This window comes from Chiloscyllium plagiosum, chromosome 20 (genome assembly GCF_004010195.1).
Source record: "Chiloscyllium plagiosum isolate BGI_BamShark_2017 chromosome 20, ASM401019v2, whole genome shotgun sequence".
NCBI lineage: Eukaryota > Metazoa > Chordata > Chondrichthyes > Orectolobiformes > Hemiscylliidae > Chiloscyllium > Chiloscyllium plagiosum.
Window position 1 is genome coordinate 6,430,830 of NC_057729.1, and position 23,010 is coordinate 6,453,839.

At 39.6% G+C, this 23,010-nt stretch overlaps 1 protein-coding gene across 1 annotated transcript in view; it reads right to left on the reverse strand.

Annotated features, from left to right (window-relative positions):
• LOC122560006 (cadherin-22-like) overlaps window positions 1-23,010 on the reverse strand; it is an 837,716-nt gene that overhangs the window by 643,150 nt on the left and 171,556 nt on the right. The window contains exon 3 of the mRNA XM_043710157.1: window positions 8,287-8,581. Within this exon, the coding sequence (XP_043566092.1) occupies window positions 8,287-8,581 (295 nt within the window). The remainder of the gene's footprint in view (window positions 1-8,286; window positions 8,582-23,010) is intronic.

The following is a 23,010-nucleotide window of genomic DNA, read 5'->3' on the forward strand; positions in this document are numbered from 1 at the left end:
CTGGGCTTTTCCAGCACCAGACCTTTTGACTCTTCTTGATTCTACATTCAGTCAAACACAGCCTGATGTCAAGGATAGTGACACTCACCTCACCTCAGCCCTGGAGTTCAGCTGTTTTGTCATGTTTGAACCAAGGCTGTCATGATGTCAGGGGCTGAGAATCCTAATAGAACCCAAGTTGTCTACCACACAGGCTATGGGGAAATTAGAAATACAATATATGATAATCAATGCCTCTTTATCAATCTGTGCAATTCTGTTCTCATTTCATTGAAGTAAAGAAACATATACTCCAGGCCCCTCTACACTAACTTCCATTACGTTAGATAACATCTTGCCCACCCTAATGCTGAGGCATTGTATACTAAACCCAATAATTTTTCTTAGGATCATAGTGGGTCAAAACAATATCACTGCAGTCAAGGCTTTCTTTGTTTCTTCAAATGCTACCTGACATTTCAAAGGCCACTCTCAATTTTTTTTATCTTTGAGCATTTGAAACGTGGAATGAATGAATCAGCAAAGCTGAGAATGAACACATTAATGCAAAATGATCTCTGGAAATGTTCAAAACTCTTTTTTATTCTTTGATCTCTTTAGATCCAAAATTCCCTTAACATTTTCTGTGTTGGGAAGATACTTTCATTTTCTATTTGGCAACCCAGTTATGTTAAACTTGACATCTTGAAGAAAAACGTGTGCTTTTGAACATTGATGCCATATTTTTGCAGTCAAACTAAAATGGTTCAACCTTACTCTTAATTAACCTAAGCAGCAATACTCTTCCTTCAGACCTATTACTCTCTGCAACATGTGGGGACAGTAGACATTCCAGAATAATAAGCTTTTATTTAACTGGAAATATGGTAAGCAGTTCCTTGTTCTTGCCAGGCAATTCTGATTGTAAATACAAATTTGAAAAATGTTTCTTACTGGACACTGTTGCATAAGGTAATAGTTTTGATGTGGTTAATATTCATATTACATTAACTCCAGTCATTCCACTGATCACCGAGGACAATGTGTGTGGTGGAGACAAGGAGGCCTACACTTACACTGGAAGATGCAGAAACACATACATCAACTCTGTAAGATCTTTAAGCCATGATCTCATCGAATGGTGGATCAGTCTTGATGGACTGAATGGTCTTCTTTTGCTCTTAGTCTTATGATCTTGTAGTTAATGGTCTTAAAGATTATGCCTGATCAGATGTGGTTGTAGTTAATGCTACCACACAGTCAATTTTCTTTTTAATTGAAGAATAGTGTCTGTTTCGTGAACATTCTACAGTCACTATTCTCTAATACCGATCACTAGCAAGGCCCAAAGAAGTGAAGAGAAAGAAGGATTGGTATTAATGAAAGACCACAAACAACCCTTCCCCAGTATCACTTAATGGATAAGGTGGCAAGTAGCACATGGTTGCAGTAGAGTGAGTCAGACCCCACCATGAGAAGAAGGTCCAGAACAAAGTGAAAATTTTTAAACAAGTGAATTTATGGCTTTAAGATCCACTGCAGCTTTAAGAAGACACAGACAGTTAGAAGCTGAACGACAATTACCAACAAGCTCAAGATGCTTACACATCCAGAATTACATAAATGGTTCCTTTTAAGTGTGCCACTATACCGGACCATGACAATGTTGAACAGTCTGATTTTGCAGAATTTCAATGAAACTTTGACATGTTAAATTTTCGTCCCGCTATCTATAAATAAAATTTACGACCAGTAGTTCATTCTTGTTTCTTTTGCTTTTATCGGGTAATTACCTTTACTGTAATTCATTGTGTTTTTCTTCTTTAACCAGGATTAGTTGAGAGATCAAATCAACTTTTGCTAATAATGCAGTACTTCAAACTGCAGTATGAATTTCATAGCCTCAAGACTAGTGCCCATGAAATAGTTGACCCTATAAACTGAACCTTTAAAAATAGTCTAAAAATTTGCTCGAGTGTATAAGGTAAATTTAAAGCAATCTAACATTATTTCATCAAAACAACAAGTCAGAAAAACACTAAACATTTGAAAGAATCAGATCTGTCAGGGATAATGTTGCAATTTCAGAGGGAGATTTGTAAAGATCGCAGTCAATGTACTGTGTTTAAAAATTAAGTAGAATAACATGTTTGTGGTCTGAGACTGTCTGACAGAAATTGTTTATATGAATGACCGTCCAGATGACTTTAAGGTTGGTGTTAATGCTGAGATTACTCTTCGAATGAATCTGTTGGCATGGCTGAAGAAGACAAAGCTATAGTCTACAGGTAGGAGACGTGACAAAAGTGGATCAATTGTTCCACAAGTGCACAAGTATGCTACAAGTTACACTACAGCATAAGGAATGTGTGAGTGCTGAAAATGTTTATATATTTCACAAACAGCATTCCTGATGTTTGAGGCAGCATGCATGTTTGGACCTTACTTCTTTATAGATCAGAAGGAATCCCAATAGTTCCAAGAGAACAACTGGTCCAGTAACAGGCCATGACTGAGCTGCTGATCAAAGAGAAACAAGTAGAAGGTGTCACTTGGCTTACCACCCTCATGACAGAGCCCAGAAAGAAGCAAGAAGCTATTGAGATTATCTACAATGGAATAAAAGTAATGCTATTTTGTGACCAAGAAGCAACAGTAACCACACACCAAACGACGCCTTCAAAATTCGGTAAAGACAAAAAAGTGGCTAATTGCCAAATATAGTAACGATGAGTCAAAGAATGCATAATTTGAGCATTGACAGCATCTCACAGTCATGGGCTACAGTAAGACAGAGGTTTAGTTATTGCAGTTTCCTTTGGGAAGATATATGGAAGAGAACACTGGAGAAACTTAGGCATTATCACGTGTACATTCATAGAGTCATAGAGATGTACAGCGCAGAAACAGGCTCTTCTGTCTAACTCATCCATGCTGGCCAAATATCCTAAACTAATCAAGCCCCATTTGCATTTAGCCCATAACCCTCTAAACTCTCCCAATTCATATACCCATCCAAATGCCATTTATATGTTGTAATTGTACCAGCCTCCACCACTTCCTCTGGCAGTTCATTCCATATACACTCGACCCTCTTCATGAAAAAGTTGCCCCTTAGGCCTCTTTTAAATTTTTCCCCTCTCATCTGAAATCTATGCCCTCAAATTTTGGACTCGCCTTCCCTAGGCGAAAGATCTTGGCTATTCTGTCCATCCATGTCCCTCGTGATTTTATAAACCTCTGTAAGGTCACTTTTCTCAGCGTCCAACACTCCAGGAAAAAAAATCCCAGCCTATTCAGCTCAAACCCTTCAACCCTAGCAACATCCTTGTAAATCTTACCTGAATCTTTTCAAGTTCAACAATATGTTTCCTATAGCAGGGAGACCAGAATTGAACATAGTATTCCAAAAATGGTCTAACCAATGTCCTGTACAGCCACAACATGGCTTCCCAACTCCTATACTCAATGCACTGAACAATAAAGGCAAGCGTACCAATCACCTTCTTCACTATTCTGTCTACCTGGGATTCCACTATCAAGGAAATATGAACCTGCACTCCAAGGTCTCTTGGCAACACTCCCTAGGACCTTACCATTAAGAGTATAAGTCCTGCCCTGATTTGCCTTACTAAAATACAGCACCTCATATTTATCTAAATTAAACTCCATCTGCCACTCCTCGGCCCATTGGCCCATCTAATCAAAGTCCAGTTCTATTCTGAGACAACCTTCTGTGCTGTCCACTACACCTCCAATTTTGGTGTCATCTGTAAATTTACTAAACATACCTCTATATCCAAACATTCACATGAATAACCCTGCTGGTCAGAGGCATCAAGTTTGAAAAGCAACCTTCCACCATCACCTTTGAGCCAATTTTGTATCCAAATGGCTAGTTCTCCCAGTATTCTATATGACCTAAACTTGTTAATCAGTCTACCATGTGAACTCTTGTCGAGAGTCTTACTGAATAGGCAACGTACACCTCTCTGCCTTCATCAATCCTCTTTTCACTTCTTAAAAGAACTCAATCAAGTTGGTGAGACATGATTTCCCCATAAAAAGCCATGTTGACCATCCCCAATCAGTCCTCGCCTTTCCAATACATGTAAATCTCATCCCTCAGAACAGTGTGATAGCCAGGGATCTCAAAAGTGATTGAGACTCTCAGAACTCATTGTGAAATCTGCGACTATTTAAGAGGTTGTCTTGACTGGAAAGCACTCCTAACGTGATGGAAGACTGATCAGAAGATAAAACTCAGCAAAGTTTGTGGGAGAAGACATGCTGAGAACTGAGACAACAGCACAGCCCATTCCAGCTCATTCAGGCGTCTTTAACTTCAGCAACAGAACACTCTGTGAATAAACTAATCCAGCAGAACAGACAATGCCAGTAACAATGGAAAGTGTTGGGTGAGTAGCAATCTTTCAATAATAGTTCACCAGACAAATAACCATAAAGATAAAGTTACCATAATTCCAGAGAGCTGCTCTCTTGCTAGAGAGAGAAATAACTGGTTTAAACCTGAGGGGTGAGGTTGAGAAGGCAAGACCTTCATGTTGATTTCAGCTGATTCAGGAACTAAACCCATGCTGTTAACATCACTCTACATTGCAAATCAGCTGTCTAGCCAACTGAGCTAAATGAGGATCCTACTAATTATGCCATCCAAATGTGCTTTATTACCATCATGCAACATACATTCTTTCTTGTTATCTATGAACAGTGCCTCTCCTGTAAATACACTACGATGGCAAACCCTCTATCACCAATCTCTAGAAAAACCCAGGATGAAGCAAAAACAAAAAAAGGACTGCTAACATTGAACAACGATTAGCCAGTATCACGTACTAATAAAGAGGTGGCAAATACCACAATTTGCCAAGCGTGAATATCAGGGAAAAACAATCACAAATAACCTTCTGGTGGGTAAGTCAGAAAATAAGTCTTCACTGGGAGACAGTGGGTAACTTTCATTCTGATCACGATTTGCATATATTCTTCACAAATTCAATTCAGCTCTTCTGCTCGTTGAATTATTACAATGGCTGTGGTTCATTTACTGCTCCTCACCTTCTTAGTTGCCCTGTTCTTTCTCCTTAATATATTCAACTCTTTACATATTGCTTCTTGCACATTGTACATTCTCCTTAATTTCGACTTTAGACTTTTATCATTTTAGGTCTCTTTGTTTGATGACTACTTTGTGCTCTCAAAGCCCCTCCTCAATGTCAGGTATACTCTTACTGATCCGTTCTCCACTGTAAATAGCTTACCCCAATTTAACCCACCTTATTAAACCGATTCCTTTTTATTGGGTAGCCTTTATTCCTTTATTTTGCTACGAATGACAAGTAATTGGATGCACCATCATATTCTACTTTAACAGTAATTTCGACTCACAATAACTTCACAGATACTGAAACAATGATTAGAATAACTAATCATGTTCACGATTTGGAGATGCCGGTGTTGGACTGGGTTGACAAAGTTAAAAATCACGCAACACCAGGTTATAGTCCAACAGGTTTATTTGGAAGCACTAGCTTTCGGAGTGCTGCTCCTTCATCACTTGATTAACCACCTGATGAAGGAGCGTCGCTCCGAAAGCTAGTGCTTCCAATTAAACCTGTTGGACTATAACCTGGTGTTGTGTGATTTTTAATCATGTCCACAAGAGAGTTGTTTATGGGAATGTGACTCCTCTCCTTTAATGCTAATAGACATGGTTGCAGCTGCATCATTGAGGAAAGTAAGTTATGAATCTTTGAATTTCAATTCCACTGAGAGCACTGGAAATGATATTGTCAGTTCTTTTAATTTAAACTTCCATATGCTTTTGTTTTTCCATCAGGCCCCGTACAACTGCTGATCTCCTTGCTCAATTACATCAATGTCTATTTCCATACCTATTACGTATTTGAGGACTTCCAGATACCTGGACTAGCACTATGATCTTCATATAACCTTGTCCTATAATTACAAATGTTCTCTTTTGTCTGGGTTGAATTCTCCCACTGTCCCCAATGTGTCTTAATTTATTTCTAATTAAATTACTATGCTGACCTGCTGTGGTGGACAGAACAGAATGTGCATACTAAGAGCAATATTTCAGATTGTTCAAATATTCCAAGATCAAATTTACAGTTGCTGCAAAATTTATTGCAATCTTCATCGGTCTTTAATTTTGTACTTGAGATGTAAGAGTGCCATTCATTCCCAAATGCATTGCTTTTTTTCTGTTGTGAACCGCACTGAGAAACGATTAACTCAAAGCAGCCAGCCACTGTCAAACTAAACTTATTTACACATCCCCAACAAAGAGGGTAGCATAACATAAATCCACCTCTTGGAATATAGTTTATTGATATTCTACCAAAATGATCAGCAGTTTTGATACTGAAACCTGGGGTACACTAATCAATACTCTGGTCCAGCCAGCAACTCCCGTATCTCATAAATTAATAAAATAAAACTTGCCTCAATTTTTAAAAACAGCTGTTAACTACTATTCTCTGCTTTCTGTAACCAATTTTGTACTCATGCTATCACTGCCCCCATTCCATTAGCTACAAATTTATTAACCATCCAATTATGAGGCACTTTATCAAATACCATCTATGATAGTTGACGTCAATGGCAGCAGCTTTATTAACCCAGTATACTAACTCAAATCAAGTCAGTCACAAATTAATTGATAGAGCATTCACTCCCATCTGGGATAGAGAATGGAGTGAAAAAATGTCTCCTAATCTCCATCCTGAAAAATCTGACTCTTATCCTGAGACTTTTTCCTCCAAATTCTCAATTCCCCACCCCGGGGAGGTAATACACTTTGCTTCCCCACTCCCCACATATATTTTGTATATTAATCGCATTTCAGATTTAAATTTTACAATTGATCTTGCATCAGTAAACAAATAAGAAGAGAACTGTATTAATTTTATTCATCAATGTTTTAGAGTTAATAATGGCAATGTTGTAATCAGGAAATTTGAGAAACTTGGTTCTTAGCCAAGAGGAACAGAACAGTGGAAGGAAACAGCAAGTTTGCAGTCTTTAAGAGAAGGAACATTGCCTTTTATGTGAGCTAACTGTTAAATGGCAACACAATATTGCACCAGATATTCAACTTGGAATTGTCACTCCTATTCCTGGGTAACTTCTGGGTTCTGACCCTCTGCCCATCTGATTCACTTTTAAAATGTAACTGCCTGATTTGGGCAGGAGGTGACCTCACTATCTAATGAGTTGCTTCAACTAACTCCAGGGGGCAGGAGTTGCCTACAAGGCACAAGTAGCAAAGACACACAAGCAGCCATAATGCACCCTGGTGCTATCTTGCTAAAGAGAGCAGTAGCATAACCATGCATGGCAGTGGTGATACTGCTGAAAGAGATGCAAAGTGATTGATCCAGAGTAAGGTTCCTGAGGTCCTGACATATTTCACCTTACAAAAAAAAGTGCTGTCATTTCTGCTCACTTTGTATGCAGCAATTATGCACTGACATGCACTGTTCAGGTTTGCTGAATTCATGATTGAAACTTCCCCTCTCATCCTGGTTATCCATTAACCAGCTCCCATTAGAGTTTAACAGATTGTTAAATGGAGGCAAACAGCTTCCCCATTACCCCCTCTCACTCTCTGTTTGAAAATCAGAGTGTGTACTGAAGTCCAGATATGCCAACTCTGATTTTCAAATCACACACATTCCTGATCTTGCTAACTATTGAAAATCCAGCAAAATGGATCTAAATTTTCTGGTTTACTAATTTAACCAAAACAGAAACCAGCCGCAGAAAGTGTGTGCCTTCATATTTATTGCTTTCCACAATATGGTTTACTTCACAAGTTGTAGATCAAACCATTCAAAAGGAAAGGATTTGCACATAATTCAGTGCAATGTTAGTCAAACCAAAAGTCAGCCATTTTGAACTGCAATGTAAACTTAAACCTCATTGAAATCCAATTATTCGTTCAGTTTGTTCAACTCTGAAAATACATCACTCCAATAAACATTTCATTAGGGTGGTTGACCGAAGCTTCCCTTCAAAGGTTTGGTAAATAATTTTCCTTTTATCTAAGACAAGCATGTTGACTGTTGATGTGCTAGACTGCACAAGTGAATGCCCATTATTGACAAATGTCATACTGTGCAAAGACATAATCATGAACAAAAATAGGATTCCGAGCTTCCAGCTGCACCGTGAAAATGCATTTGGGGTCTTTGTGAATCTATGGTTCAACTTCAAGAGCAATCAATGCACAAATGACACATGAAAAAAATCATCTCTCCTTACCTACAGGTGACAACTCAGGCACACTGCCAACGTATGGTCCATCTAGGAATTTTGGCTCACTATCATTAATATCCTGGACTTTGATAATAAATTCCGATTCAGGCTCCAGAGGTCTATCAGTCAGCCTGTCCCGTGCTTGAGCACGGAGTGTGTAGTAGGTTTTCTCTTCACGGTCCAATCGCTCAGTAGCATGGATATCCCCCGTAATTTCATCAATAATGAATACTGTCCCAGCACCCTCTCCTGATATGGTGTATTTTATGGAGCCATCTCCCTTGTCCGAGTCTGAATGAATCTAGAAAAGAGTAAGAAACCATTGTTAATTAATCTGGTTAGTTAGACATTTGGGAACTGTTTGTAACTGGATGAAGCCAGTTTGTGGCATAGGAAACATTCCATTCAGATAGACCTGAGAGACAGATTCAGAATTGCAAACTTTTGTCTTGAAAAGCTTTTTTGATGGACAAAGGTACTCAAGACAAATGAAGCAAAAGCAGGAAAATGGAATTGAGGTTCTAATCAGCTGTAGTCTCATTGAATTGCCAGTTCAAGGGGTAGTTGAGGTGAATGGAAGAGATGCAGTTAAGAGGAAGTTAGATATATATATGAGGAACAAAAGAATAGGATGATATGCTGATTAGATGAGATAAGGAGGAGTGGGAGTTGGCTCATGTGGAATATAGATGAGTTAGCCAAATAGCATGTTTCTATATTGTATGTCAATCTGTGTGAATCCTTGTAACAGATGTGAGGGTTATTCTTATTCCTCATGTTCTTCAGCTAGCATATGGGTATCAAGAAATACATAGGAATATATTAAAGTATAAGACTGGCAGAAATCAGGATGAGTCAGATTTCCATGTGGAAATGAACATACATGATGTTACTGAGTTCTACCAGTGTGCAGCCTGTGTCTGATCATGTAGTATCCTTTGTTCATGAGGATGACTCCTCAGTATGAACTTTTAAAATACATTAATAAATGGAGAACTTGCGTATGCTGAACTTGACACAAGCCTACATTAGATTTCAAAGTTTTTCTTCTCTGACGTTGAAATTAGCTTGGCCTTTTCTTTACAATTTCTCAATGTACTCTGTCTAAGCAAGTGTCTTAGCTCGACTAGCTGCTGATTCTATGGCTGGATAAAACACAAGATACTAGGGTGTAGCAAACGTCCTCTTTTTATTGCATGGAGTGGAAACTTAAATTACTTTTTTTCTTCTTCTTCTACAACTGTGTCCATTTAGTTTTGGGCACAGTTATTTTGATGACTTTACAGGAGGAGGTGCCATTGCACTGATGCCCTGACAAGGCAGTTTCTTAGCAATGGGTCAGGCAGCATCCAAGGAGCAGGAGAATTGACGTTTCGAGCATAAGCCCTTCTTCAGCTTATGCCCAAAACGTCGATTCTCCTGCTCCTTGGATGCTGCCTGACCTGCTGCACTTTTCCAGCAACACATTTTTCAGCTCTGATCTCCAGCATCTGCAGTCCTCACTTTCTCCTAGTTTCTTAGCAATGGCTGACCAGGAAACTCTCCTACTCTCTGTGCCTTTCAATGGTACAGGAAAGATGAGCGCATTGATTAGAACTACCTTGGCTGCACATGAACACTCTTTCCATGACCAACAGGAACTAGAGTGGGGCTTGCATCAGAGGCATGGTCACTCCCCTCCCCAGGAAGTCAGCACAATGAGCACATGTGCTAATAATTTCAAATTAACCCTCAGACACTGATCTCTGTGCAGTTTGCACATTCTCCCCGTGTCTATCCTTTGGGTCCTCCAGTTTCTTCCCACAGTCCAGGTTAGGTGGATTGGTCATGCTAAATTGTCCATAGTATCCTGGGATATGCAGACTTGGTGGATTAGGAATGGGAAATTGTAGGATTACAGGGATCGGGCATGGGGTGTGAGTCTGGGTGGGATGCTTTTCAGAGTGTCGGTGTAAGCTGGATGGGCCAAATGGGTTGCTTCCACACTGTAGGGAATCTATGATACAGCACCACAGCACTCCATTCAGCCCAAACAATCCATTTTGAGGCTTTTTGTTTCTCTGTTTCCTGCTTAACATTTTTGCTAAACACTCAAATTCACTGATGAATTGAGATAGACCAGCTTTTAAACTTCCTCACCTGGGGGTGCATTAAATGAGAGTGGAGGGTTGCTTTTGCCAGTCTGATTGCAAGGCTACCCAGCTCAAGAAAGTCAGGTCCTCTTTAAAGATAGGGCAGGATTCAGTTCCTGGCTTAGGTGGGTCATTAAAACATTTTGCTATCGATGAGGAACAGGAGCGAGTGGACTCAATATCAGTGTCTAACAAGAGGGTGGCACAATGGTGACCTTATCTCTGTCTTTACTGAGAGAAATCAGTTTTAAGTGGTCAACTGAGCATTACAAACTTTGATTGATTCAGCATCATTAATGCAAAAATGTTCATTAGTTTCAGAAGTTGTGATAAAAGAAATGGACACTGGGTTAAATGAACAAAAAGCAGAAGGTATTCTTCTTCTGCAAGGAAGAAACTGAACCAAGTTATCTGTCCTGATATTATAGCAGTTCTGTTGATCCGGTTCAAGCCACTATGAGCTGAGAACATTCAAATATCTGGGATTGTCACTCTTTCCTATCATGTCCAGAATGCAGCTCCAGAAGTCAATGAGACCCTGCAGAGACTCTTATGTTGCCAGTTCATTATCCATATGGGGAATGATTATGAGTTTATGATGAGAGGAGACTGGATTACAACATTTGAATTTTCTCCCCTCCACACAAAGCACAATTAAAGATTTCTCAACCATATCTGCACAAAGGATTATGTTTTTAAAAAAAACTAAGGTCAACTTCCAGACACGTTCTGTTACCAAAACAAAATAGCAATGAGTTGAATTCAGATAGAACCAAATTCCAGTTGTGTCAAAGATGTCAGCTATTCCAACTGGCAGGGGCTGATGGGAAGCCATCCATTTTACAGGTCAGTGACTGGAAAAAGTAAAATTCAACCCTATTACTTGTTACCTCTTGCGAGAAGCCTAGTTTCAAGTGGTCAACTTTGATTGATATAGCATCATTAATGCAAAAATGTTCATTCATTTCAGAAGGTATGAACAAAAAATGGACACTGGGTTAAATGAACAAATGCCAAGAGGGCATCCAAAAAATGGATCTTAAACTATACACTTAAGAAAGATTAGGAGGCAAAATGTAGAAGGATATAGAAATTTCAGATTTCTATAACAGATATGACTGGCAATGGTGAGAGAAAATGAGGCACAAGTTACCAGAGTGAGGAGAATGGACAAGGGTGATGCAGTTAGGGTTTGTCGGAGGCCATGAGGGTTTATTTGAGATGCAGAAAATTTTAAGTTTGCAATACTGGGGTGATGGGAGCATCTGTAGAATTGCAAAGACCGTTGGTAGCAGACAAGCAAATGGAAGAGGAGGTTCAAACAATAATTAAATGCTTTTAGTAACTTCTGACTCTATTCTTCCAGTTCATTCATAAATAAGAGACAAGCATAGAAGTGTGGACTGAAAAGCTATTCAAACCATCTGAGACCATCTGACCCATTGTACAATCATAATGTCAAAGTATTCACAAAGATCAAGCACCAGAATATACCAGTAACGAGTAGTTAGGTTCTGGAGCGAACTACCTGGCAGTATGATGGATTCAATCATGGATTTAGAGGTGAATTCTAAAATTACCTGAAGAAATACATTTGCAAGCTCAGGAGAAATGGCAGGGAAGTGAATTTGGGTGAGTTGGGCTTGAAGTCAGCCAGCACAGGCAGGACAGGTCGAATGGCCTCTTTTGTACTGTAAGCATTCTATGGTTCTGATTCTGTGACCCATTCCATTCCCAGATTTCTCAGAAGAGGTTTACTTTCAACCAAGTAAACTTTTGCCATGTGCTGAATAATTGACAACAAACTGTTATGTAAACTATTCAATCAGTTGGGCCTAAATCTATCTCTAGAACCTAGAATCAAGGATAACATAGCTTGTTTGACAGTCATCTAGGGTTTCAAATGTGCTCCGTGAATTTGCACACGGACTGCTGGAGATCCATTCCACATAAACAGGACAACACACACACACACATTTGAGGTTTAACTTTTTGATCAGAATCCTCTTGTCTTCCAAACATAATTAAAGGTCAAGGAAAATAAAGTTCAATTATCTGTTCTATGTGTATCATCTATTATTATTCTTCCAAACACTAGTGATGTTTGTTTCTAAGGAGACAAAGAAAAATTACCATTATATATTGTTTCTTTTAGAATGTGTAGAATATTCAAATGAACATCTGCAAATTGCAGGAACTCAGCATCAGGAACTCAGAATGTTGTTATGAAGGTAAGGTGTACTGTACCTTTAAGAGAGTTGAAAGCTAGCAAGGACTGAGAGAGGCACAGAGTCTGGAACAAGGTAACAATGTAACACTTGGTCAGAACAGCTAGCACTGGGCTGAGTTGCTATGAGACAAAAACAAATTCAAATTCAAATTCAGCCAATCTGTTTAAATTAAGCACCAAGATACCAAACTCCAATTAAGTTTGAATTTGGTATTCTGACGATATTAAAACCAATGAAACGATCTGATGTTTTGGGATATTAAATTTGATACAATTGAACAGTTGAGAGAGAACTGCCAAAAGACCAACAGATGTAGGTTGCTAGTCAGAACTCTTTGAGCGGTACCTGTCCAGAGAAGGAGTTTACACAGAAACAAAACATCAACATCGACCTGGAGAGCAAATCTATAGAGGAAGACACAAAGAGAACATTCGACATCTGGTTGGTTTTGAAATTTGAATTTTTCATTAAATCTTAATTGGGACAGTGTTGTACAGGAAAATTTAATAGATAGGTTTAGATAAATGTGTTGTAAATAGTTGCTCATTAATATTCTTTTTTCGACTTAAAAAGAATAAAGTTGTTAATTTTTACTTTAAATAGTGACTTAAAGGATAATTCTTCGCTTCTCGAACTTTCACAGATTACCACACGGGGTAAATCTTTTCTGTGTTTCTGGTTTGAATTAGCTGGGGTTTATCTTGTGTCGTAACAGTTTGGAGGTTCATCACCAGGATTTGAACAGTTTGGGTCTCGGATTCATGAGTTGAACAGGTTTAGACAGAGTTGAATAGATTTGGGGTATGAGAAAGCCCAGCATATTTAAACACTTGCAGGTAAGTGTCCTGGATCTTTGAATAAAACACAAGTGAGGCAATTTGTTTAATTTCGGTGACTTGTGGCTGATTAACTGAAAAGTGAGAGAAATAGCTCTTAAAATTGCTAAAGAGGTTCTGGGGTTTGAAGATGATTCTCAAATTTGCCAAGAATGTTCAGAAGGAAAGAAAAAGACCATACTTTTAGAATTAGCAAAGAAATTAGATTTAGGTTTAACCAAGGACCAAAGTAAAGATGAAATTTTAACGGAATTAGTCAAACACTTCGGTGTATCAGAGAAACAGACAAGTGCAGTCGAGGTAGAAAAACTTAAATTACAATTGAAGAAAAATGGACTGAGAAGATAAAGGGAGAGGGAAGAGAGAGAGAAAGAGAGGGAGAGGGAAAAGAAAGACAGAGAAGGTTCTTAGCTGATCAAAAAGAGAAAGAATTTGAACTTGAGAAGTTGTGACTTAATCAGCAAATTCAAGTTAACAGGATGGAGATTAAAAGAGAAGGTATGTCAAAACTCTGCCACATTTTGAAGAGAAATATTTTGAAGTCTTCTTTATTTCATTTGAAAAATTGGCTAGGCAGATGGAGTGGTCTGAGGATTTATGGGTAATGCTAGTTCAAACTAAACTGGTAGACAGAGCTGGTGAGGTATTTGCTGTGCTGTCAGATCAGGGGTCAAGAGATTATGAAGAGGTTAAAGAGGCTATTTTAAGTGCTTACGAATTGGTACCAGAAGCATATAGACAGTGGTTCAAAAACAGAAAGAAGGAACCAGGTCAGACTTAATTTGAGTTTGAAAGAATTAAACATAGTCATTTTGATAGATGGATGCATGCTTTAAAAATAGATAGGATCTTTGAGGCTCTGAGAGAGATTATTCTGCTGGAGGATTTTAAAAACTCAATTCCAGAGATGATAACAATTCATGTGGAGGAACAGGAAGTTCAGGAAGTGAGAAGGGCAGCAGAATTACCAGATGAATACAGTTGGTGCAGAAAACAAGCTTCCAGCCAGAATTTCGTCCTGTGAGGGATAGAAGTTGGTATAAGGGGAGATCCTACAGTATGAAACCAAGAGTAGAGAGCACTGCTAAGAACTTACCACAGGTTTAAAAAGAAGCCTGTGAGGATGGAAAGGAAATGATAGGCCTCAGGTATTTTCACTGTAATGGCGAGAGACACAAAAAATTACAGAGCCAGTGGTTTCAGAAGGGCACTGGGAATAGGTGTTTTATCTCTGCCAAAAGGTGGGACAAGTAAAATCACAGTGCTGGTCATTCAAGAAAGGCACTGTAGGAAAAGATGTGGTAAAAGAAGCTAAGCCAGTGGCATTATTGAAGGTAGTAAAGGAAACCCCAAGAAGAATTGAGGAGCTGCAGGAGAGAGCACAGCCTTGGCAGGGACTGGGTATGGAGTTAGTACATGATTTCTACAAACAATTCACTTCAGTGGGCAAAGTTTACTCAGAAAGAACAGGGGGGAGAAGGACGAGAAGTTATAATTTTGAAAGATACAGGATCTAGCCAGTCACTGATAGTAAGGGATGAGCGAATATGCACTCTTTCTGATCTGTTACCCGAGAGTGTGGTAATCTGTGGGACAGATGGACGGACATTTAACGTACCCGTATTTAAGATCGGGTTGGAGTGCCAACTCAAGACTGGGGAAGTTACAGTGAAAGTTATTGACAAGTGTCAGTTCCAGGAATTCACTTTGTTCTTGGGAATGATTTGGCAGGATCCAAGGTGGGAATGACACACCTTAATGTTGAGAAGCCCAAAGAAAAACAAGAAACTGAGGTGTTAAAACTGAAATATCCTGGTATTTTCCCAGACTGTGTCGTGATCAGATTCCATAAGTCACAGCACACAGCGAAAACTAAAGAGAAAGATGATGGAGTTGAGGTTCATTAGCGGATACCCTGTTTGACGTAAAGGTGCAGGAGAAACCTGAACAGGCAGAGGGTCAGACCGAAGTATTTAGTCCTGAAAGGCTAAGAGACTTGCAATAGCAAGACAAGACAATAAAAGATATATATGGGTATTCGCACTCCGAAATCTGCCTCTGACAGGTGGAAGAGAATATTCCTGAGGGCTATTATCTGAAAGTTGGAACCTAAGATGGAATTGGAGTCGACGACAAGTTAGTGCAGAGAAGAAATAGGCCGAAGTGCACCAGATTGTGTTGCCAGTAGCATACAGACTGGAAATGTTACAGGTAGCACATGACCTACTTGTTGGAGCTCACCTAGGGATATGACAGACTCAGGCTAAGGTACAAAAACACTTTTATTGGTGTGGAATGCACAAAGGTGTGGTTAACTTTTGCCATATGTGTCATTCATGCCAAATGGTAGGTAAGCCACAGGCGGTAATAAAACCAGCACCTTTGTTGCCAATTCCCACATTTGAAGAACCTTTCATGCGGATTATAATTGATTGTGTAGGTCCCCTGATCCCTATTGGCTTAATCCTTTCAAAGCCAAATCCAGGTCCAGAAGGAAGTGGAGGCCATGCTTGACGAGGATATCATCGAACCAAGCCAGAGTGAATGGAGTTAGCTGATTGTCTTAGTTCCCAAACCAGACAGGACTCATCGTTTCTGCATGGATTATCGGAAGGTCAACGCCGTTACAAAATTGGACTCACATCCAATTCCTAGATTGGAGGACTGTATCAAGAAAATCAGATACGCCAGTTACATCATCAAGTTGGACTTGCTGCATGGTTACTGGCAGGTACCTTCATCAGAGACGGCGAAAGAAATTTCATAACCCCAAATGTGCTAATTCAGTTTACAGTGTTGCCCTTTGGAATGAAGAATGCACCGCCACATTCCAAAGAGTCATGAACAGAGTTGTGGCTGGGTTAACAAACTCCGCAGTCTATTTGGGCAATGTAGTGATCTTTAGTAAGTCCTGGACAGATCAATGGTACAGTTGGCAGAGCTCTTTGAACAACTACAAGAAGCAAAACTGGTAATAAACATAAACAAAACTGAATTCGCCAAAGCAGAGGTGATGTTCTTGGGATATAACATCAGTCATGGAAGGTTGACCCCACGGAACACAAAGACGAAAGCTATCGAGGAATTTCCACAACCAACCTGGAGGAAAAAGGTGCTTCGATTCTTGGGACTAAACGGATTCTATCGGAAGTTTGTTCCAAATTTCAGCAGTGTATTAGCACCGTTAACTGATTTGCTGAAGAATTCAAAGTTTTGGTGGACAGAACCATGCCAGGAGGCATTCGACCATTTGAAAGCAACATTAACCACAGCACCAATTTTAGCTACACCAAACTTTTCAGCACTTTTTAAAGTTGCCATCGATGCTGGTGACATAGGAGTTGGAGCTGTACTGCTACAGAAAGATGAGGACAGGATGGAACTGCCAGTTGGTTACTTTTCGAAGAAACACAACGTCCAACAGAGGAAATACCCCATGATCGAAAAAGAACTATTAAGTTTGGTACTGGCATTACAACGTACTAATGTGTATGTCACGAACAATGTGTCGGAGATGATTGTGTGCAAGGATCACAATCCCTTACATTCTTAGAACACTTGAAAGACAAGAACACGAGACTATTTCATTGGAGTCTTATGTTACAGACTTTTAATTTTAAAATGATAAATGTTATGGTCATAAGAATGTAATTGCGGATGTGTTATTGTGGATTTAACTGATAAAGTTTAGATGAGATTTGTATTTATCCAATGTTATACATGGGAAGATGTTAAGGTGAACTTAGTTATCTGAATGTTATGGTAATGGTTTAAAGAATAGAAAAAAAATGAAGCCATCTTTTCATTGTGATGGTTCATTTTTTCTTAAGGTGGGAGGTGTTTTGAAGGTAAGGGGTCCTGAACCTTTAAGAGAGTTGAAAGCTAGCAAGGACTGAGAGAGGCACAGAGAGTCTGGAACAAGGTAACAATGTAACTCTTGGTCAGAACAGCTAGCACTGGCTGGGTTGCTGTGAGACAAAAACAAATTCAAATTTGGGCAATCAGCTTAAATTATGCCCCAAGATACCAAACTCCAATCAAGTTTGAATTTGGTATTTTGACAATGCTAACACCAATGAAATGATCAAATGTTTTGGGGTATAAAACTGGAAAAAATTGAACTGTTGAGAGAGAACTGCCAAAAGACCAACAGATGTAGGTTGCTAGTCAGAACTCTCTGAGATGTTGGTCTAGAGAAGAAGTTTGCGCAGAGAAAAAAAAACAACATCGACCTGGAGAGCAAATCTACAGAGGAAGATACAAAGAAAAGATTCAACAGACAAACCTGTTAGAAACCTTTGAAGGGGTAACAAGTAGGTTAGACCAGGGAAACCTGGTGGATGTTATCTACCTAGACTTCCAAAAGGCCTTTTATAATTTGCCTCAAGGGAGGTTGTTGTGTAAGGTGAGAGTCAATGGTATCCAAGGTTAGCTACTGGCATAGATTGAGGATTAGCTGTCTGATAGAAGGCAGAGAGTTGGGATAAAAGGTTCTTTTTTGGAATGGCATTTGATGATAAGTGGTGTTCCGCAGGGTTCAGTGTTGGGGCAACAGCTGTTCACTTTATATATTAATGATCTGGATGAAGGAACAGGGAGTATTCTGGTGAAGTTCGCTGATGATACAAAGTTAGATGGACAGGCAGGTACTTCTGAGGAGGTGGGGAGGATGCAAAAGATTCAGACAGTTTAGGAGAATGGTCCAAGAAATGGCTGATGAAATTCAATGTGAGCAAATGTGAGGTCTTGCACTTCAAAAAAAGAATACAGGGACAGTCTATTTTCTAAATGGTGAGAAAATTCCTAAAGCCAAAGTACAAAGGGATCTGGGAGTGCTAATCCAGGATTCTCGAAAGGTTGATTTGCAGGTTGAGTTCATGGTTAAGAAAGCAAATGTAATGTTGTCATTTATCTCAAGAGCGTTGGAATGTTAAAGCAACAATGTGCTACTGAGACTTTATAAAGCTCTGCTTAGGCCCCCATTTAGAATGCTGTGTCCAGTTTTGGACCCCACACTTCAGGAAGGACATACTGGCACTGGAGCATGTCCAGCAGAGATTCACACAGATGATTCCTGGAACGGTAGGTCTAGCATTCAATGAACGGCTGAGGATCCTGGGATTGTATTCATTAGAGTTTAGAAGGTTGAGGGGAGATCTAATAGAAACTTATAAGATAATGCATGGTTTAGAAAGGGTGGACACTGGGAATTTGTTTCCATCAGGCGGGGATACTTGGACCCGTGGGCATAGCCTTAGAATTAGAAGGGGTCAGTTTAAAATGGTAATAAGGAGACATTTCTTCAGCCAGAGAGTGGTGGGCCTGTGGAATTCATTGCCAGGGAGTGCAGTGGAAGCTGGGACTTTAAACGTCTTCAAAGCAGAGTTGATAAATTCTCAATCTTGCGAGGAATTAAGGGATGCAGGGAGAGTGCAGGTGATTGGCGTTGAAATGCCCATCAGCCATGATTGAATGGCGGAGTGGACTCAATGGCTGAATGACCTTACTTCCAGTCCTATGTCTTATGGTCTTATGGACAGCTGGCTGGTTTTGAAATTTGAATTTTTCGGTAAATCTTAATTGGGGGTTTTATCGAACTAGTATTGTAGAGGTGAAGGTAATAGGTAGGCTCAGATAAATGAGTTGTTAATAGTTGTTAGTTAATATTCTCTGTTAGACTTAGAAAAATAAAGTTGTTAATTTTTACTTTAAATACTTTTTTAACTTTTGGGGAATATCTTTTCTGTGTTTCTGGTTTAAAGTAGCGGGGGTGGGGGTGTTTTTTATCACAGAAGATGCAAAGGAGTATGGCTTGTTGTAGCTTTGCTGGTTCTCTGTATACAGGAATCAGCAGGCCATTCAGCCTTGAATTTGTTCTAGTATATAGGCCAGTCATAACTGCTCAGAGCCCTCCATACACCTTGGTTTTGTAGCTGGCAAAGTCATCGTCCCACAAAAGGCAAATAATTGTTTTAAAATCTTTCAATTGTCTTAGCCTGAACAGGTTTTTTCCTTTGCAAAGGAGAACACCTATTCGCGTGACTTGGTGATCTAGTGTTCACAATCCGAATGTATCTGAATAAACCTCCCTCTCAAGAACTCTTCATGGATTTCTGAAAGGGTTATCATGAACCCCTCCACCATTAACCAACTTCAGATTGACAACAGTTGTCTCTGAGACAATAGTTACTCTCTGGTATCTAACCTGACTGTCTATGGAAGATAATTAGCAGTTTCCATAACAGCCAAACTCAATGGGATTTTTATGATGTAACTTTAAGATGTAATCTTTCACAGGTATTCATTATTCACATTCATTGACTTAAAATTCAATTTCTGTTTGAAGTCCTAATGCTGGGAATGATTTGGTTGTGACTCACCTCATGATTCAATGAAAATATGCTTCCCATTGACTGTGTAAGTGCAGAATAATGCATAGTGAGACACAGGCATGTCAGCTGGTGTTCTGCTTCAGCAGATCCTCAGCATCAGGTCAAAGGAAAAGCAGACCTTTTACCCAGTCATCTGTCTTGATGTTGACCATGAATGAATTTTTGGCAGCCTTCCCATCAGCTGAGGAGACTACATTTGAGAGGAAGGCAGTGCTGAATAAGAATGTGTTTTTTTCACAATTGTCCAGGCTGAATGAATGAAGATCTCCCTTCAAGAGGTGATATGTAGTTTAATCTCACCTCTTCATCTGTCCTGACAATATATCAGTCAAGGTAATAGTTATATAACACTTTCCCTGTCACCCATTGACCACATATGTACCCACATTCTCATATTGCAGAGGGCATTTCCAATGTCTCTCGTTCTTCTGGTGAGACACACCAATAGGAGTAGAGTACAATAATAAAACTACCAAATTGTTCAGTCTGGTTCTTGTTCAAAGCCACTTTCCTTGAATTAAAATCAGGTTGCTCACAGACAGAGGCCTGGAGAGTCTTTGCCAGATGCTTTTTTGGTTTCTTTATTGAAATGCTTGTCTAGGTCAATACTCTAAATACATATGGAATAATTCCTATTGCAACAAAAAGAAACATTTACTCCCAATTAAACTGCCTGATTGCACATTCATTGATGATTTGACATGATTATGCAAATAACTTTCAACATAATTCTATGCAATTTCGAGCACAATTTCCAGATTGTGCTTAAAGCGGAAAATCAATCCCTCTGTGCTGTGTAAATACAGAGTATAAAACTCCACATCCTGCCCTTCTTAACAATTCTATTGATTTCCCTGTATTATTTGGAGACCAGAGTAGATCATAGAATTTACGATGTGGAAGCAAGCCATTCGGTCCATTGAGTTTCCATTAACCCTCCAAAATGCATCCCACCTAGACCCACCCCCTACCCTAAATTTTCCATGGCCAATCCGCCTAAGCTGCACACCTTTGGACTGTTGAAAGAAACCGGAGCACCTGGCCAAGTGCACGCCGATGGGAGAATGTTCAAATTCCACACAGACAGTCGCCTGAGGGTGAAATCGAACCCGGACCCTGATGTAGGGCAGCAGCACTAACCATTGAGTCACCATGCTGCCCCTTGGATTCAGAAGGGCAGTCTTTCAATGGTAACCTCAAATGGTGTGGGCATTAAACACCAATTAGTAAGCCAATCCTTCAGCCAACTAAGCTAAATCAATCCTCACAGTTGATGGGAATGTTCTGAGTTATCCTGACAGTGTAGTCTGGAACTGATCCAACGCCGCGGTCAATCCAGAAAAAGGATGACACTGCACAAAATGGTTTAACTTGTCTACTTTTCCAACATTTGATCGACAGAGGCATACAGGAAAGAATAAATTGAACTTTGAGAAGGTTTGCTTTTACCTGTTCACATTTTGTCGAGCTACTTAGTGGCAGGGGCCTTGCAATAACACAGCTGAACATTATTGAAAGATTTTTTTTGGAACAGTAACTCTCCTATTTTGTGGACACTTTGTAAAAGACAACACAGTAGAAGATAGGTCACCATGGTAATGAAATTGACTCCAAGGTGCCTGGAAATCATTTTGAACACCTCCATACACGTGAGATCATAGATAGAGAGCAAACGAGTATGTCACTCAGTCATGGGTAATATTTGTAGGAACCGACCGTTGGCAAGCTGCCTTATCAGTGTTGCATGATTGGAAAATTAGACAGTTCAGTGTAGAATAGGAGACAATGCCAAAAACAACTTGGATTGATATAGCACCTTCAATGTAATAAGATATTCCATGATGGTTCTTTACAAACATTACCTTTGGTGCTGAACCACAGAAGGTAATATTAAGAAGATGAGCAAAGGCTTAGCCAAAGAGGTTGCATTTAATCAGAATCTTTAAGCAGGAATGTGAAGTAGGGAGGCAGAAAGGATTAGAGGGAGAGAATTTCAGAGCTTATTCCCTAAGTCGCTGAAAGCATATCTACAAAAGGTGGAGGAATTAAAGTCAATTAAATAATTAGGAATGCTGAAGAGAGCAGGTTTGAAGAAGCAAGGATGTCTTTCATTGTTGGACAAGATCATATTGGAAATCTGAAGGCATGATGGCATTTGAAATTAAAGATGAAAATTTCCAAATCGAAGTGTTGTTTAGCTGCGCACTAATGTCGGCTCCCCATTGCCATAATTTTGTTTTCCAGTGGCGAAATGTCCTGATCTGTCCTCACTGCTTACCACTGTCTTCCTGACAAACTCAAACCGAGAATTCAACTTTCATCCTGATGTTAGTCAAAGACAAGAATTAGCTTTGGCAAATAGAATTAAGGAGAATCCAAAGGGTTTTTACAAATATATTAAGGATAAAAGGGTAACTCAGGAGAGAATAGGGCTCCTCAAAGATCAGCAAGGCGGTCTTTGTGTGGAGCCACACAAAATGGGGGAGATACTAAATGAATATTTTGCATCAGTATTTACTGTGGAAAAGGATATAGACTGGAGGGAAATAGATGGTGACATCTTGCAAAATGTCCAGATTACAGAGGAGGAAGTGCTGGATGTCTTGAAACATATAAAAGTGGATAAATCCCCAGGACCTGATCAGGTGTACCCAAGAACTCAGTGGGAAGCTAGAGAAGTGATTGCTGGGCCTCTTGTATTTGTATCATCGATAGTCACAGGTGAAGTGCTGGAAGACTGGAGATTGGCAAACGTGGTGCCACTTTTTAAGAAGGGCGGTAAAGACAAGCCAGGGAACTATAGACCAGTGAGCCTGAACTCAGTGGTGGGCAAGTTGTTGGAGGGAATCCTGAGGGACAGGATGGACATGTATTTGGAAAGGCAAGGACTGATTAGGGATAGTCAACATGGCTTTGTGCGTGGGAAATCATGTCTCACAAACTTGATTGAGTTTTTTGAAGAAATAACAAAGAAGATTGAAGAGGGCAGAGTAGTAGATGTGATCTGTATGGACTTCAGTAAGGCATTCGACAAGGTTCCCCATGGGAGACTGATTAGCAAGGTTAGATCTCATGGAATACAGGGAGAACTAGCCATTTGGATACAGAACTGGCTCAAAGGTAGAAGACAGAGGGTGGT